Source organism: Ammodytes marinus (assembly GCF_949987685.1).
Source record: "Ammodytes marinus genome assembly, chromosome: 8".
NCBI classification, from domain to species: Eukaryota; Metazoa; Chordata; class Actinopteri; order Uranoscopiformes; family Ammodytidae; genus Ammodytes; species Ammodytes marinus.
Window position 1 is genome coordinate 6,853,016 of NC_137212.1, and position 18,550 is coordinate 6,871,565.

The following is an 18,550-nucleotide window of genomic DNA, read 5'->3' on the forward strand; positions in this document are numbered from 1 at the left end:
CAAGCAGTGCATGGCAACTTCATTCTGCATCCTTACATTCCAAGGTAAATCTCCTTATCCTACATCCTGCATCCATAGCGCAACAAAGGATGCAGGCTTGTTTCCAAAAACATCAGCGAGCACGGGAATATGTGACTTTGGTTTAAATAAGTAGCTTTCCCACTGTTCTTCACTGGTTCTGGTCCCTCAACAAGACGGGAAATGCAACCACAAGCGCACACGTGTATTAGATGACAGTAAACAACACAAGCGCTGGCATGTTAAGTGCTGCCACATGCTTTGCTTGGCAGAATTTGCCATTGGAGTAAAACAGGAATGAAGAGAGGATGAAAGAAATTGAAATATGGATAATGGAGTTTGGTAGTAGGCAGTATTCAATCTGTTGAAATAAATAGTGTTTATGCATTAGCTGAAATGGACGCATAGTGAGCTATAGCCAGGGACATGTTTGACAGTCTGGCAGTGGGGTGAAGTAAACAAGCAAACCATTGCTTAAGGAAAGGTATAAAGTTAATTAAAGGCAAAACTAAGAGTTAAAAGGTCTAGTAAAGAGGACCTCCCATGAGCGGTTGCTTACAAGCAATTACACCAAAGTGGTGAGCAAAGGAGACACTGAGAAAAATAGAAACTGGCAGACACTGCCAACAACCTTAGAGCTCTGTACAATCACGAGGGCCTGAACACTGATGAGACGCTGACAGCTTTCAAATCAGTACAAAACGCAAGAATAAAATGTGCATTCGACATAAGAACCTTTCTTGTTTGTTCGGCTGATGGCATGTTTATGATACAACATTTTTACCATGAAAACTAAAACTTGAAAAATGTGCACGTTTAAAAGACTAAAATAGCTTTTGTTTATTGTATACCATTGAGGACCAAACTGTTCATATGCTCAAGCACTACAGTATGGGATATGTAAGTCAACATAATAGGATTATTGTGATTTGCAGACCCACCAATTTGGTTCTACACGTTTTAAATCTAGACAGTTCAGATGAAATATGTTCTCCTTTGTTTGCTCTGCTCTGGTGAACTAGCTGATTAGAGTTGACATGATGTAAGCCTTTATCTATCATAATCATTTATTTTACTTATTCATTCCTCACCTAAAGGTGTCATTCTCTTCTTAACCACACGGTGTCCCACCAGTATTACCACAGCATATCCATTTAACATTTCCATAATGTCTTTCAACCTAAGATTCTTTGGGGTTATGAAACAGTTGTAAATGCACCTATAAAGAAGCTGGGCCAAGTGGAAGGACAAGCACATGTCTTATAATTGCTTTAACCTCTAGCTTATGGGAATAGAGCTGTGATGTGAAACAGACAACCAGGGATCTCTATGGGGAAGTTTTCATGGTCACCATTGAGTTGTGGTAGGCTTAACAGCTAATGCAGCTCTTACCCTCCTGCCCTTTGGCCCAGCGATGCCTGCACTGCCCCTCTGCCCCTGTAGACCCTGTGAGAAGAAAGAAGACAGGCACAAGATGGAAGACAAGAGACAAGAGTTAAGGTTGGAAAACTGTAGTAAAACAATGGATACATTTAGGAAGATTTCATAGAATTTTTTTGATATGATGCAGTTAGACCAACTTAAAAATACATTGAGAATATTTCACCAACCAAACATGGCAAAACCTCTCAATACATATTTTGTCCACACTTACACTAGTCATATAAACGTAATGGATGAACAGCAAGGGCTTCACTTCAACTATTTACCACAGTCAGTCAGTGAAGACATGCAGTGCTGTTGTTTACACAGACTTGGACTCAATTGTGGGAAACAGGAAAACTGATACATTTAAATCACCCCTTGATTTGTATGTGTTTACAAAAACTGCAAAAGTACTCTATATGACTCAGCTTGAGAGATCAAGTTAAGACAAGCTAGCCAAGAGCAGAGAACATGAGACTCAATGCAACCACGCTTCTCAGTCCATTTACTACCATTATGTGTATGACTCAATCCCAAATGCAGAGGGAGCAAAATAAAATAAAAATGAGGTTCATGGAGGTATGCAAAGGATACATAAGTGTATCATTTATAACATAGGCCTACAGTAATATGGATTTACAGGAAGACATAGCAGTGCAAAAATAATCACTATTTGGTATGACATAGTGGTGATGCGGATATGACACTTACAGGTGCACCTTGCATGCCAAAGTCCCCGGGACCTCCTGGCAACCCTGGATAGCCCTTAGATCAAAACAGGAAGAAAAACAAAAAGTATAGAAAGTTATAGACAAGAAACCTTTTCACTGTGTAATAGCATTATGCTAAACTGGTAATACAAGTGGTTATCATTTTACGAATAATTCATACAATTGAGCCCTTGTTTTTTGACAATGACTGACTAGTGTGGATCAACATCGTAGCTGCAGTGAAACACTGAAATAAAAGGTGGTTACATCTGTGACTGGAAAGGATTAGGACAGTTTTGTAGAATGGTGTTTCATATTAAGTCTTAGAGAACGCTCCAGAATACTGAGAAGAAAAAAAAATAAAAGAAACAGCTGTGTGATGTGCTTCTCATCAAAGTACTTTCAAGCGTCCATTCTCTTCATGTAATAACCTATTAAGGGATAATACCACAATAACAAAGAGTCAGTGTAAAGACTAAGGTGGTTGGGGTTTGCCAGGAAACACTAATCACTGGAAATGCTCTTTCAACAGAAACAGAGCCTCATTAGACGATCAGTTTAATCTTTGTTGAAAGAAACATCACAGTGAACCGGGAGTCCTGGCCAGTGTGGTTCCATTCTAGTTAAAGGTGCAGTGTGTCATATCGAGAGAAGTAAGGCCGATAAGTTTGTCCATTCTGTGCGTCAGTAAGAACATAGTGGTGCAACATGGCGAAATGTAGATATGAAACTCCTATGTAGATATGAAAGGCTCATTCTAAGGTAAAAAAAATAAACCACAACTTTTCATTTTGAAGTGATTATAGTCTTATTAAAACATACTTATGAACATTTTATTTCATTTTTAAGTCTGTTATGAAAAATCCCAATACATTCTAGACACAGCATCTTTAAAACTAGGTCACCAAAAAAAGCCATAACTCTTCACATAAGTCACAAAGCGCTCTCGGTCTCTCTCGCTCTCTCTCTTTCAATCAAACATGCACACATGCAGATACACACTACCAGTGATTCCATCATCGAGCTATTCAACCAGCCAGCCACAGAATTAGTCATCCTCCTCTCTCTCCTCAGCCAGCCAATCAGTCAGCCTGCAGCCGCTCTGCCAGCCAGCAAGGTCAAGACTGGGGCCCAAAGCTACAGACAGGGAGTGAATCCAAGGCCCCCGGACTGCGATGGATGCAGGCCAGCCCCTCTCTCTCTCTCTCTCTCTCTCTGTGTTTCTCTGTGTGTCTCTCTGTCTCTCTGTGTGTCTCTCTCTCTATCTCTCTCTCTCTGTGTGTCTCTCTCTCGGTGTCTCTGTCTCTCCGTGTGTGTGTCTCTCTCTCTCTCTCTCTCTTTCTCTCTGTGTCTCTCTCTCTCTCTCTCTCAGCAATACAGAAGACACAGTAGAAACACGGATGCTCTGGACAGAAGTGTGTTTTTTTTGCTCTGGGGAATCGACACTGTCAAAACATGGTGTGTGTAGTCACATTTTCCACAATAGAGACAGCTCTTAACTTGTGAATTAATACACAGCATTTATTAAATCCAGCTTCAACGCACTGAACAGATTTAGGAAAGGCAACTTAACACGATGAGTCACTTTTATGCTAATTCCTCAATAGCTTTGTCAATGAGTGCTACACTCAGATATTTTTCTCAGTCTTTTCTTTGGTTGACAAAGATGTTTGAAGGGACCAGTTTATAGAGGACAGGATGGTTGCAGTAATGGGGAGTTGGTTGAAATCCCTCACATTTTTCAACACCAGCATTTGAAAAAAGCTATAAAATTGGTCAAAATGAGCTTTAAAAATAATCATCATCATTCTGTCATAGATCAATCATTGACACTATTTTTTATTTGTAACAAAGGAAATTCATCATTAAATTTAACAATGGAAACAGACATCCCAGACTTAGAACATCAAAACAACTGTCAAAATATTCAAACCCAATGTGTGCAAAGTCTAGCCACTGGATTTGGTCAACAAGACCAGACGGAGTGATTCAAAAGAGAAAGAAAAAGTTGTTTTTTTCATCTCTATCCTCAGCATTACTGTGGGAAAATCCATTCGACACGGCGGGATTGTTGAAAAACGATCTACAAAAGTTGCAACATCGATGAGTCTGGAACCTTTAAGGCCTACTGAGTCTGCTTTCATTTTCATTGAACTAAACCCTGTTGCTAAGTACCATCTGCCAAAACTACTGAGTGGTTCGGTTACATATTCATCCTCCTCAGACAGTAGTTTACTGAAAAATGTATTCAAGCTCTAAGACGCTGTTGTAGCTTTCATGATTTATTGTAACACTTTTTTTCCAGTATATAGGCTACTACACTATGGCCCTGGATGTTCACCAACTTTCCAACAAAACAGAACCGTTCCTGAGTGAGTGTACTTACCATTGGCCCCTTCTCCCCGGCTGGACCTGTTGGACCCGCTGGCCCTCTGTCACCCTGGGGGGGAAAAAACAGTAAGAAAGACAATGAGCCCAACACAGCTTCACATACACTTTATGTGTAACTTTATGCCCTTAAATAGAGCAATGAAACTTGAGAGCAGCTTCTTAAATGCAGAAGGTTAGATTGACAGCTGTTCCAATGCAGTGCAGGTACTTTGAAAAACCTGGTCGGTGGCACTCTACACAGTGTGTTAAATTGAAAAGGTAACCCCGGCTGGAGCTACGGGAACATGTTGAGATCAATGGATGACTGAAAATAAGAGTCAACACTCAGACTGCTGGTTAAATCGTTTCACTTGAGCAGGAAGCTTGCAGAGACACTTGTAACGTTTCCTCTGCAGCTGAGGGGCAAAGGGAGCCGAGAAAGCGCCTCAGGGCCTCTTCAGACCACATCATTATCTCTACATGACTTTTTACTGCTCTGTGGCAAATCTCCTTGATACATGCATATAGGTTTGAATACGCAATTGTGTAATATATATGTTAGTGAGGTCAAGATTTGTATTCTCTTTCTCTTAAATTGAAATTCTCTCCTGAATTTACCTTGTAATTACTTCCAATGGCTATGAGGAACATTTGTTTTTTGTTGATTTGAGTGCCCCCTTTGGACAAAAGTGCCCAAGCGTGCGCTAGCGGCACCTGCATTTGTTGAGGAAGTGAGAACGAGAAATTGCATGATGCACCGCGATGAGGTAATGTATTTATATGTGACTATGTGAGATATATAATGTTAATATGACGATGGTGAAGCAAAGAACACATTGATGTAGTACCGTTTATACACACAAGATGTTCCGGTCTGCCTGCTGTAAATGGTTTTGTCGAAGTTGTCGGGGATTCCTCGCAGGGAGGTTCACGCAGGAAGGCGGGAGGGGTGAAAGGCAGTAATGGTAACGTGGCTTTGACAACATTGTTATTGATGTGGATGTGAGAGTGCTGAGTGTTTATGTAGGCATGTGTTGTGGGCCCTCTGGGGACTCATGCCGTGGCTGCTAAACACAGGCCTAATTACAGGGGTCTGCCTCTGACAAGCAGCACCGCTGATAGTGACTGACAGGCTAATGACAGAGGAACACACTCCTTACCTTTTCACCAGGAACTCCCATCACCCCAGCTATCCCAATCAGGCCAAGAGGACCCTGGGGAGGAGAGGAGGGAGAACAATATATTTTATTTTCTATACTTATAATACATGTTCTTTTTTCAAACTATTTCTTCTATATATGCACGCTGAAGGCAAAAGTTCTACATAAAAAAACTAAGCAAAAGCATTTGACACAGATGTCAGTAACCATGACATACTATTATTGATTTGAAATCTGTTTATACAACCCATATGGAATTGATAACAATTGCTATGCTAAAGAAAGGTTGCAACCTTGAAAGGGTTCCTAAAGCTTTTGTGTGAGTCGCGGAACTAAACTGTCTGGCAGGAGACAAAAATAACATGTTTTTTTTTAGTACAATAGGAAAGATTGGAAATTATAAGGGCCATGGCAATTTCATGGCATACAAGTAACTCAATACAGATGACCTCAAAAGGACACATTATACTTAGTAAAGGAGAACAAAACAAATGGCTAATGTAAATATGAGGGGGATATCAGCAGAGCTTAAGCACTTCCAGATCAGTCTGTCTGGAACATGGGGCTGTGGTTTGGACATGTGCCAGCCTCTGCACTGGACAATCCACAGCGCCAGACCAACAGTTATATTTACGACATATACCATTCAGCCAGAAAGGGCAACTTTACTATTTAAAACCCTGTCATTGTGTGTATTTTTGTTGAGGGCATAAAAACTCAAATTTAGTGTCCAAAAAGAGTAAGTATGAGGAGTACACTGACAGATGCGATAAAGCAACATGCACTTATCACACTACTTCAGAACCACAGCACTTTCAGTAAGCCACAGAGGCGCTTTAAGCCAGCAGAATTATTTTTTTTTAAAACAAAGTTATTGTAATAACTCATACGACTGCCCAATTGGAGACCATGGCCTCACTTCTGGCCAACCACAAAATAAAACGTGGTCAAACTGCGGCTGCCTCTGGCTGCGAGGCACAATTTCAACCGCCGTGTTTCCTCTTTTTAGGATGATATATTCACTAAGTTTAGAGGATATGGCATTCAACATGGCTGCTCCTATTACATCTGTATCATTTACATGTTCTTATTTGTTTTCAACCTTTTCGCTTTTTTTGTGTCTAGATAATCAGAGAGTAAAAATACACCCATAAACTACAGATGGACTGTGAGTGAGCACATAACAGACCACTTACTGTACATAAAAACAATGATATTCTTTCCATTTGCTTGTCTGTTAAAAAAGGCCGACAGCCTTAAAGTGTTACTCATGTCCGCAGCTAAAGGGTATTATCCTGTAGAATGCAAGTAAAGCAGTTTGAGCGACGGCTTAGTATCGCAGTGTCTGTTAGGGGATGCAGCCTGCAGGCATGGGAACAGGAGCTCTAAAATTGACATCAAATCCTTTAATTGGGACATGAAGTGGGACAATGTGGTACCCTGTATCACTTAACAGGAGGAAATGGTCTTAAGGGGTTTAAACATGACAGGGCTTTGACATGGGAGCTTTAACAGTACTGTTTAGAAGGTGATCTGGTTTCTCAGACAAAGGCCTAGGTGACTGAAATACTGGTACAACCATTAACTGTAAGTTAAAGGAATAAATATAGCCCAAGTCACATACAGTTAAGGAGCTTTAAGGCTCTCCCTAACTCCTGCCTCTTTACTGAGTAGCTGACGTGAAAAAATCAAAGCCCAGAGGTTGACATGTGAACTACATTTCAAAGTACACCTGCGGTTGCCTATGGTAATTGAGGACCGATGTTCTGTTTTACTAGACGTGAACTGGAGGGTGACTTGAAAATGAAACACTCAGCAGCCAATCTCCAAATTGGCTTAAATAGACTACACTGTAAAAACTTCCAATAAAATGTCACTTGGAAACGGTTTACGGGAGGCCAATATGGTCATACAAGGGGTACAGAGACTGGCAGCATAATGCCTCGTTGCATCGACCGTGGGTCAACCTGCGCTAGTCAGAAACAGCCTTTCTCAGGTTCTTACACATCTCATTTATTTGGAAAGTGATGTAATGGCATTCATTAGAGCCTCCATATGTTTTAGAAGTTTTTTTCTTTTCTCTTTTATTTTCTCTGCATAACCCCATTGCTCCTCCTCGGCTTCAAAGGCCTCTCTCTACTCAGTTAGTACTTAATCCCTCTCATATGTGCACTGCTGTAACACAGTCCAACATGGGCCCGCTTGGTTGCCTCCACTATGCACAGAATGCAAATATTAACATTAAGGGGCCCCTCCGGTAAAGGGGCAGGCATACTTTGGATGTTCATAAGCAGTTGTGTTCATAAAAGAGTTTTTTTTTTCCAAAGGGGGGAACATGTCCCAGCATTTCTCTAGAGTATTTGTTTTGGGAATCAAGCAAGAACTGAAGCATGAAAGAGAAAATAAAGAACTATGAAACTGTGATTTTGCGGTTAATTGTCTCATTTACGAACAACACTCTCCACACAGATGTTTCGGGACACTTGCCAAACTACTTGATGGACGAAGACCAACAACTTTTTTGTGGGTCAACATTTTCTACTCAAGATTTCTCTACTCTTTGTCAACATGCACATACACTAGGATACTTGGACAACAAGAACATATTTGATGTTGTTTAAATTCATGATGCACATGGTATCTAGTGGTGGGAAAATATCTGAATTCCTCTTTAAAAGTGGGGGCAGGAAAACAGCAAGACATCAGGAAATGGCCCTGTGACTTCCTCCCTTAGTTTCCACAGTTTAACCCATAATGAGGCATTGCGTCGTTATCTTAAAGCAATATGTACAATTTTCTTTATGACACACTTTAATAGCTAACCTAAACATTGATGTAAACATGACATTAGATGTTTTAAAGACAGGAACCCAAGCCAATTAAAGTGACAGCACTGCAACACTCTTTACGAGGGATGTAAGGGAAAAGCTTTTAATCTACAGCAGGATGGCGGTTAATTAACGTCGGTCTTGCATGTTACAAGTGTGATAGTAACTTACTTGTGGTCCGATTTTTCCAACATTTCCCAGGTCCCCTTTCTCTCCCTGCAAGCAGAACACATCAAACATGATTAGCTTCCTGTACTTCAGACACACACACACACACACATACACAAACACACACACACACACGCACACACACACACACAGGGCTGTGAATCATTTTGTATTGCTTCATATTGTGGTTTTCCAACAGGCATGTTGATGGCCCTGGAAGCAATAATTTTCTCTCCTGATTAAAAGCATGTTTACAACACAAAAAGCCTTACCATACCATGAGGCCAACAATGCATATTTTAAATATTGTAGTATTCCTCAATATTGTGGCACGATTTATTGTTACAGAAGTCATTATAAAATTGTGCATATACAGTGACAGTACATCACTGAGTGACAGTAAAATCATATGTACATTATGAAAGCAGACTCACCTCTAAACCATCAGGGCCAGGTTCGCCGATGTAGCCTTTCCTTCCAGGTCTCCCCTACAAAAACAGGCAGAGAGACATTATATACACACACACGCACACACACACACACACACACACACACACACACACACACACACACACACACACACACACACACACACACACACACACACACACACACACACACACACACACACACACACACACACACACACACACACACAAGCAATGATTATAACATAAAGCTCACAACATGTTTAGCACATCTCATCCCAGCTGCTTCCTGATAGGACATCTAAGCAAGCCATTTCAATTTAAACCACCTGTAAAAGGCTCGGTTTCAGTGCATGTGTCTATATGTGTGTTGTGTGTAAACAGTATGTGACTCTGGGAGATCTTACAGTAGGGCCGGAGATGCCAGGTGGGCCGAGTGGTCCTTCGTCACCCTGCGGAAACACAGTACAGTTCAGCACACACAAATATTCGCAAACACTCACACTCACACACACACACACACACACACACACACACACACACACACACACACACACACACACACACACACACACACACACACACACACAAACACATTCTTGCATATAAACTTGTCCAAAAGAGAGGTAAATACAGCTGGCACACCAAACAACGTGAACAAATGCACACACAGTTTCATTCCATTTGGATGATAAACCACAACAGTAAAGGTCTCAACAGTTCACCTGCCACGTTGCTGATGATAACTCATCTTGGACAGCAAGATCGGGACAATGATTTATCATCACATTTATTCTTATGATTAAATAACAACAGGACTGAAAAGTAAGATACTTGACACTTGCACTCTTCTGTTCTGATGTAAGTACTGACGCAGATGTGTCGTTAACTACTTTCACTGACAGTTACATTATGCGAAATGCCAAAAATGACACACATACCGTAGCTTAGTAACATAACCATTTCAATATGAACGCAGACAGTCACCAATAATTTTTCAGTTAAGTGATGCTTTCCAAAGGGGTGACTGAATATATTTTCCTAGAGAATCTCAGAAATGATCATATCATTGAAAATATGATAGAAGTGAATACTGTTATGCAATGACACAAATGTTGGCAACTTTCTCATTGTTAGGGATTATAAAACCATTTATTTGCTTAGAGTTAATGTTACCATAACTCTAATGGTACTGCACCATTTGGATGCCAATACGTTAAATATGGCACTGTATGTGCCTTATAGTATAATATCAGCAGCCACATTGTTACTGTTTGAATGACTCTAATCTGAAATATCCTCTCAGTAATACACAATCCAGATGAGAGAATTATTTTAGCTGATATAAATATTTCATTGTTATCCCCCGTCTTCTAGAAAAAAAACCTTTGCAGCCTCACAAATTGGATATAAGCGATTTATAAATTGTAATCAAGTACATTTATTGAGCATATGTACTGTGTTACTGTCTACCACTAAGCTGTCAGGAACCAATCGTGTTCCGTTTCTGTCCTCTACCTGACTGAGGAGCTGTGACTCCAGGAACGTGTGTGTGAGAGGAGAGTAACATCAGCCAACAATGTGTCTGAGCGGTTGCCAGGTTTATGCGGTTACATCCAGCAAAACATAAAAAAAAAAGTGGCTGGTGTTTTGTACACCTTCCAAAGGCTTCTGTTCTTTTTCCTTTTTTTTTCCAGGGCCTGGAAAATGCTCAGCCATGTTTTTATAAGCACCCAATGGTGAATCATGACTTCACCCAGTGGAACATGCCCCCAGAGATAAACATAATAACTCCCACTACGATCTAAGGTGAACCTCCTTGAGATATGACATGATGTTAAATGAGAGTCATTGTGTTTCTCAATATTTCCTAACATTAATCTCTTGATGAGCAATATTTTCCACTTTCCACTTTTCTGTACCAGTGAGTGAAGAAGCGTGCAGACGTGTAGGATTGAGGAGGATGTGTGTATGATATGTAATCATCTCACCTCTGTTCCTTGTGGCCCCTGTGGTCCTTGAGGCCCTCTGGCACCTTGCACACCCTGAAAACAAAGACAAATGCATTAATTAAAATTGGGTGAATTGAATGAATGGCTGGATGGATGGATGGATGGATGGATGGATGGATGGATGGATGGATGGATGGATGGATGGATGGATGGGGAGAGAGAGATGCTACTGTACCTTTGGTCCAGGTGGACCGTTGGGCCCTGGAACCCCGATGTCTCCAGGAAAACCCTTGCAAAAACGGGAGGAGAGAGACCGCGTTATTAAGTTATTATAGTTGTCATGACTCACATGACTCATTGGTTAGGTTATATCATTATAACGTTCAATCAACTCATTGAAGGAGTACAGGACTAGGCTACATTTCAAATGACAGGTACAAAGTAGGTTATATGTCGATGAACCACAGCAGATCTTCTTTGTAAATCACTGAAGGCTTTCTGCATACAGTAAATCTGTATCAGGTAGACATAGGGGTGGGGCATATATTGAGTGTATATACGCAGGCTTATAGGAAAACTGACGCACAGTTAGTGATGAATTGCCACTGAGGTGAATACCTTCAGGCACACCTGCCATGACATAATCACTCACTTCAGAAAACTATGCCTGATGGCTGTGACCTAGGAGACCCACGGTCATGATGCACTGCAGAGTGCAGCGTGTATCTCGTGTCTATATATTTTCCATGCTTGTCACGTGCTTTGCATCGTCAGCTACGACCTCTTTGACAAAAGGTCAAAAAGGTATTCTACACGAGGGGCGCCCTTAGCTCAGTTGGTAGGGCGTCCCCCCCATGGGCCTCGGCCAGCAGTGGACCCAGGTTCGATGCCAGCCCGCGGTCGTTCTCTGCATGTCACTCCCCGCTCTGCCCCATTTCAACTCTGTCTCTACACTATCAATAAAGCTTAAAAATGCCAAAAAGAATATATATATAAAAAATAAAAGAAAAAGGTAGTCTACACGCAAGACAGACATGACAGCTCCGACATGCTGCAGGGAGATACCAGAGCAGGCAAAACAGACGAAAAAAACATAATTTTTGTTTTAATGAGAACCATAGATGTTCTAGATTTTAAGAGCTGATTTCGGTCTCCATTGCACACAGTTGAAACCCCGACCCTTATCACATATTTAATATTCTAGTGGAATGTTTGATGTAAGTGTGGCAAGTGATGGAATGTCATAAGATCATCAAAAAGTCTTCTAAAGTAAAAAGACACTGTCCAGGAACACATCATTCTATTCAGTAAATGTCACAGCTATTTGCCGATTACTTGTTGAGGTGTTTGAAAGTTTTTGTCTATTGCTGGCTAAAAAGGAAAGGTCATGATAGGTTATTCCTCTAGTGTCCATGACAGCAAAAAACAGTGAAATAATGATCTTATATCTTGTGTAAAAAATGTACTTGATGGTTTTGCTAAAGGAAAGCTTGGATAGTATCCCAAATTCAAAAAGTTCTGGGAGCACTGTTCAATTTAGAAGATTTTGTAAGATCATCAGTTATGACTAGTGGAAGCAGACAAAACCAGAAACATGTGTGCCATAAATAAATCTGCATTTTTCAGCTACCTGCTACTTAACCCTCACAATTACTTCAACATCTATCTCATGTATGTATGCGATCACAATCTTGTGTGGGAGCATCCATACAAGAAGCCCTGTTTTGGCTCTGCGCCCAAGGAATCACACAAACTGTATTAGGAGAGTAAAGATTATATTTTATAGTAGCTTGCGTTTGGGCTAGCTCGCTATCCATCTTAATTTTATTCAGCTTATAGTTATACCGTGATCACTAGTAGACACTACAGTGATCATCTTTTGTTCAAGTTAGTTTGATGTGTGCTATGTATTTCAACTGCATGCCACTATCTTCCATATTGCTTTTTTCCATTTCCTTCCCAATTTCAAAGATATTTCCAACAAAAAAAAAAAACGTTAAAACATTTTTTCTAGCCTGGGTATAAAGAATGAAAGATGTCCTGTAAATTGACCTTGGGTAAAGTTATTATTATTAACTGCAAGTGCTGTATGTACTTACAATTAGAGTTTAAGTTGTAACCCTCATATTGCTAAATTGGTAAAATACCTATTTGTTGTAACTTATCTACATTGGGGTTAGGCTTTTAAACAGAAAGCATTGGTCACTAGTGTTCACATAGTAGCATCATGTTAAGTTGTCCCACTCATTCACTCTGATAAAACTTGGCAACAAATAAAATAATATGTTGTGATTAAAATTCCATAATATGCACTATGTCTTACCTCTGGTCCTGGAGGCCCGTGTGGTCCTAGCATGCCCATGTCACCAATTTTACCCTGTTTAAATGACAGAAAACACACAAGGACAAAAGTAATCTTAATTATTGGGTTTTCATAAACTCTGACCTCTGTGTCACCACTTAGATATGTATTCTGTTCATATTTTTCATCATGAAATTGACAGTGTGGATATGAAGGATGCTGTTACTGACTCAATGTGATGTGAACCTTGTGATATTATAGCCATTTGATTGGCTATAGATAAAAATGATCAGTGACAATATGATGCTGCATTTACATTTGGTATGTTAACAGGCATCAAGGCTGAATTAACATAAGTCAAACATGTTTATAACCTCAACCACACTGGTGATCTCTTGCTAGTAATGCTTGATTGCTTAGTTAACATTGTGTACAGTGTGAGCGTACTGTGCAGCCACCATTTTCAAATGTATGGATACGTTTTTTTGTTTTGTTTTGTTGCTTGTGGATATTTTAGACCAAGTATATCAAAGCAGCTCACTGAAACAATATTAAATTGATCAGGTGTGGATAGTGTTAACTTTAACATTACGTGGTAGTGAACCTACTTTATCTCCTTCCGTAACATGTCATTGAATGAATTATGTGGTTATTCTAATGACTGGAGGACAGGACAGCATCTGGGTTTGTTTGTAATGCATCCTGAGTGTTTAATCTTTCTTCTTGATCTGAGCTTGTTTTCCGCTGATAAGCCCGACAAATGGTTTTGTAAAAGACATTTATTCCTCATCTCCCTTCTTCCCTAAGTGGAGCGCACTATCGGCGAGTGAACGATAAAGCCTGTCAATGTGAGCGAACTGACTTCAGTTTACAAGCTACAAAAAAGTACAGATTTTTATTGTGGTACATTGTGTTCATGTGAAAGCTAAACAAAACCTGTTCAAAATTACATCCATGCAAGCACACACACACACACACATATATACACACACACACTCACACACGTATAAAAACACACAAACACAAAAATAAATAAACTTTCAGTAATGTCTCCACACATGCACACTCGGCTGCACAGACACATACACAGACACATACACACTCACACGAACATACCGGTGGTCCTGGCTTCCCTTTCGGACCCATAGGACCCGGCACACCAAGAGAACCCTGAAAGATACAGACATAACACTCTCAAATTGTGTCTTACGTAACCATCGTGTGTTGTTTGTTAACATCCATTTTCCATATAACTGAGTGCATGCCTAGAAGTGCGTGCGGTATCAAAAACCCTTATCCACATCGGAAAGGCATTATGTTGCGAGTGACATCATGTGATTAATGAATCCACATCTGCATTGATTCAAACACAATGCATCCGTGATTTGCTGGAAATGTTTTGGTGAAGATTTTTTTTCCTTTTTCCGAAAAACGAAAAAAATCACTTTATATTCCGCTATTGTCCTATCGCTTGTCATAGCAGGAGGTTAACAGAGATGTGATGGTAAAACAATAAAGAATAACAAACTGTCTGGCATGAAATTCAATATATATTTATATACGTTGCTTGTAATAATAACTCCATGCATGTAACGTTCAGATAATACACTGACCTTATCGCCTTGGTAACCCATCTCTCCTGGTTGGCCTCTTGGTCCCACTTCAGCCTGAATTTCACAGTATCATAAAGAGATATAACACAGCACTACTCTGCTACAGCTATCACAATACATAGATAGTGTAGACATAGAAACTGTTCATAAAGTGTATAACGCATAATACATGTACATTATTCAGCAACAACTGTCAAGACATGTTGCTACTATTAAAATTCAGTAAGAGCTTGAATATCATAAAATAAGAGGTCACGTTATCATGATCATAAATTTAAACAAATTAATGGCGGCTATTGTTTATCAAACATTTTAATATGTCCAATTATGTAAGACGGGCAAATGACACATTACACACATAATACACTGCAATAATATAAATATTTAGATCACCTTATCACCTTTCAATCCAGGCAGGCCGGCTCGTCCAGCGGGACCCTGATATGAGAAGAAAGAAGTGAGGGAAAGATGGAAGAATCAGTCAGTTTGAGAGAAAGAGAGGAAAAGAGATCAAAAGCTGCAGTATGAAAAGACAGAAATATTTTTTAATATAGGGATCTGGAAAGGAGGAAGGCCGATTCATCATAAGAGTCGACATCATTGTGGCAACCTTATTTATCAAACTCTTTTATCAACTCTGGACATGCATACATATGGTGGTACTATATTTATGATGTGGAGATACATGCAGTACATACTTTTCATATTACAGAGATACACTGTGTATTGACAATAAGAAGTACCGTACAGTACTTTCCTCACATTGTGAGAACTTCCAGTAGCCAATGTCTAACTTACCTGAGGTCCCGCCATACCAGGCAGTCCCCGCAGTCCCTCAGGCCCCAGGTCTCCCTGTGGAGGGAAGGAGGTACACAATGGGATTTATGTTTTCCACAATCCCAAACACACACACACACACACACACACACACACACACACACACACACACACACACACACACACACACACACACACACACACACACACACACACACACACACACACACACACACACACACACACACACACACACACACACACACACACACACACACACACAGGTACTTTTCTTAACCTAGCCCAAGGTTGTTACCCGACACTGAATGGCATTTTTTTTTTACACTAAATGTTTCCGATTTCTTCTTGGCATGGACATTATTTTTTTGATTCTTTCCCACAAAGAGCATTTCAGTGTGTCACAACCATATCAAAGCTGAGACTAAGCCACGTTGACAGCTCATCCAGTTTTGTATGGGCCTGAGCTTGGCCCCGCTCCCTCCCTACTGCCAGCCCAAAACATCCACTCTAATTGACAGAGGCGAGGCGAGAATGGCCAGAATGTGTGGCTAGACTACAGTGAAAAAATACGCTTTACAAGTTAGTACAGACAGTTAGGCTGGGACTGATTAGGAGGTTTTCACAGTGTGACTGTAATAATCATGTCAGTAGCAGCAATAATGCTGTCTGTGGTGACGGTGATGCTGATGGTGCGTGTGTGTGCGTGTGTGTGTGTGTGTGTGTGTGTGCGTGCGTGCGTCCATGTGTGCGTGTGTGTAAAATACTTGCGTAAATACATAGCATTCACACGACGCAGACAAACACATTTACCTAAACACAGCCTTCGAACCTAGGCATACAGGTCTAGTGGTAAACAATTTTATTGAGGAAACCAGACCGACAGTTTACTAAGTTGTTTTTAGGGTGAATTTGGTCCAAGACAGTCAACCTTAACCTCTACTGTTTGTCCACGAAAAGCATTACGGAGAATGTTAAACCTCTTATTTCACTTCTCAACAGCAAAGAGATGAGACGAAAATGTGGCCATTATCCTCTTTCCTAAGCACAGTCAGCAGTTTTTTAAATCTTGTCAATATGCAAAAAAAGTGTAATTAAGAAGTGCTTAAAGAGAACAAGGCTCAGTTCTATGTCATAGTGGACATGTGGCCTTAACTAGAAGTCCATCTGGACCCTGTGAGGCTGATGTTTGATGCTGCAGCAGCTCCACTGTGGTACTGCAGCAGGATGGACACAAATCACATGCACTCCATCAAAAGACGCTTTCAACAGAAGACATGTGAAAAATGACAAACAGGAGAGGATGAGTTGAGCTAATAAAACATTACTTGTGTCTACCAGCCCAGCTCAAGTGATCTGGGAGATCAGCATCACACACACACACGCACGCATGCATGCACAAACACACACACACACACACACACACACACACACACACACACACACACACACACACACACACACACACACACACGCACACACACACACGCACACACACACACACACACACACACACACACAGCCTGACTGCCAGGTGGTTAGAGATCATCTAAAACATTTTCTCCCAAAAAGAAGTGATTAACGGACTTGACGAATACCAGATTGTTGCATTCCTGTTCTTGTTTCAATTCAACTGCAGCCTCGGAGAATCAACTGAAGTATAAAATGTTTCAGCACCACAGTGCATCAAACAAGAGATTGTTTGATGCACTTGACACGTAACATGCCAGGAGGGGGTGGGGGGCGTGTATGCAATAAAACGGCCTCAACACACCACTTGCAAATGATGTTAAAGTAAGAATGGCAACGCAGTAACAATAATAAAAAAAAGCCTATAAAATTTCAAACAACTTTTTTTGTTCTCCACCTAACTTTTGCTTTTTATTCAGGCTGTGAAAAAGAGTGTCTGGCTCCATCACATTTAGTTGAGTCACACACTGGCAAACACATTAAGTGCATACCAGAACAAACACTTGCTGCTTTATTTCTGGCCCTTCTGATCACTTAACCAACGCTCTCACTTTCTGTAATTGCCCCTCAATAATTCAGTGTGCATAACTAGAGCCACAGGGGTGTGATTGACACTGGTAGTAAAAAAAGCAAAAAAAAAACAGCAATAGATTTAGAATAAAATGTCAAAATACAGTTTAAAAACAAATGATATCCTGTGACAAAATCCCTCAGCCGGAAAGTGGACTAAAGACAGGATAGGGAGGTGTTAGTGGTTTGTCTCTCTTGTACAATTACTCAAAAGTAATGACCAGCAATAATGTGTTGATATAAAGAGGAGAAACCAGTGCATCAGCTTTAATTATTTTTCTAATGTATTAATTTTTTATTTTAGTGTATTATTTTTAAAGCTTTCTGTGTGTAACTTTTTTCCAGCCAAAGTACAACTACATAAGGTATAAGATGTAAGATCAAATGATGTTATGTGGCACCTTTACGTTCCAGTTAAAGTTTGCAGCTTCTCTTCACTTCAAAAGGTTTGTAATGGAGTAATTAAGAGCCAAAACAAAAAGAAAGGGATTTGACGTGACGCGTTCTGGCCACATGGGATTTAAGTGTCACTTAAACCAAGATATTTAGATGTAGTGAAATACCCAGGTGGGACTTACCACTGAGCATGTGGTATTCTCTATAATTTGCTTTCATAACCCTCTACTGTGTCTAAGAACACACTATAAAGACAGTGTCTGCATGCTTCAGGTCTGCGTACATAGGATAGATGACTTACAGCCAGTAGCTGAGGTGAAGGTTAAGGAAACCCCATCCATCCAG

General features: G+C 40.3%; 1 protein-coding gene across 1 annotated transcript in view; it reads right to left on the bottom strand.

Annotated features, from left to right (window-relative positions):
• col24a1 (collagen type XXIV alpha 1 chain) overlaps positions 1-18,550 on the bottom strand; it is an 87,263-nt gene that overhangs the window by 30,331 nt on the left and 38,382 nt on the right. The window contains exons 15-28 of the mRNA XM_080032791.1: positions 15,773-15,826; positions 15,368-15,412; positions 14,975-15,028; positions 14,478-14,531; positions 13,383-13,436; positions 11,295-11,348; positions 11,099-11,152; positions 9,515-9,559; positions 9,114-9,167; positions 8,683-8,727; positions 5,684-5,737; positions 4,540-4,593; positions 2,155-2,208; positions 1,411-1,464 (exon numbers count right to left, since the gene is read on the bottom strand). Of these exons, the coding sequence (XP_079888917.1) occupies positions 1,411-1,464; positions 2,155-2,208; positions 4,540-4,593; positions 5,684-5,737; positions 8,683-8,727; positions 9,114-9,167; positions 9,515-9,559; positions 11,099-11,152; positions 11,295-11,348; positions 13,383-13,436; positions 14,478-14,531; positions 14,975-15,028; positions 15,368-15,412; positions 15,773-15,826 (729 nt within the window). The remainder of the gene's footprint in view (positions 1-1,410; positions 1,465-2,154; positions 2,209-4,539; positions 4,594-5,683; positions 5,738-8,682; positions 8,728-9,113; positions 9,168-9,514; positions 9,560-11,098; positions 11,153-11,294; positions 11,349-13,382; positions 13,437-14,477; positions 14,532-14,974; positions 15,029-15,367; positions 15,413-15,772; positions 15,827-18,550) is intronic.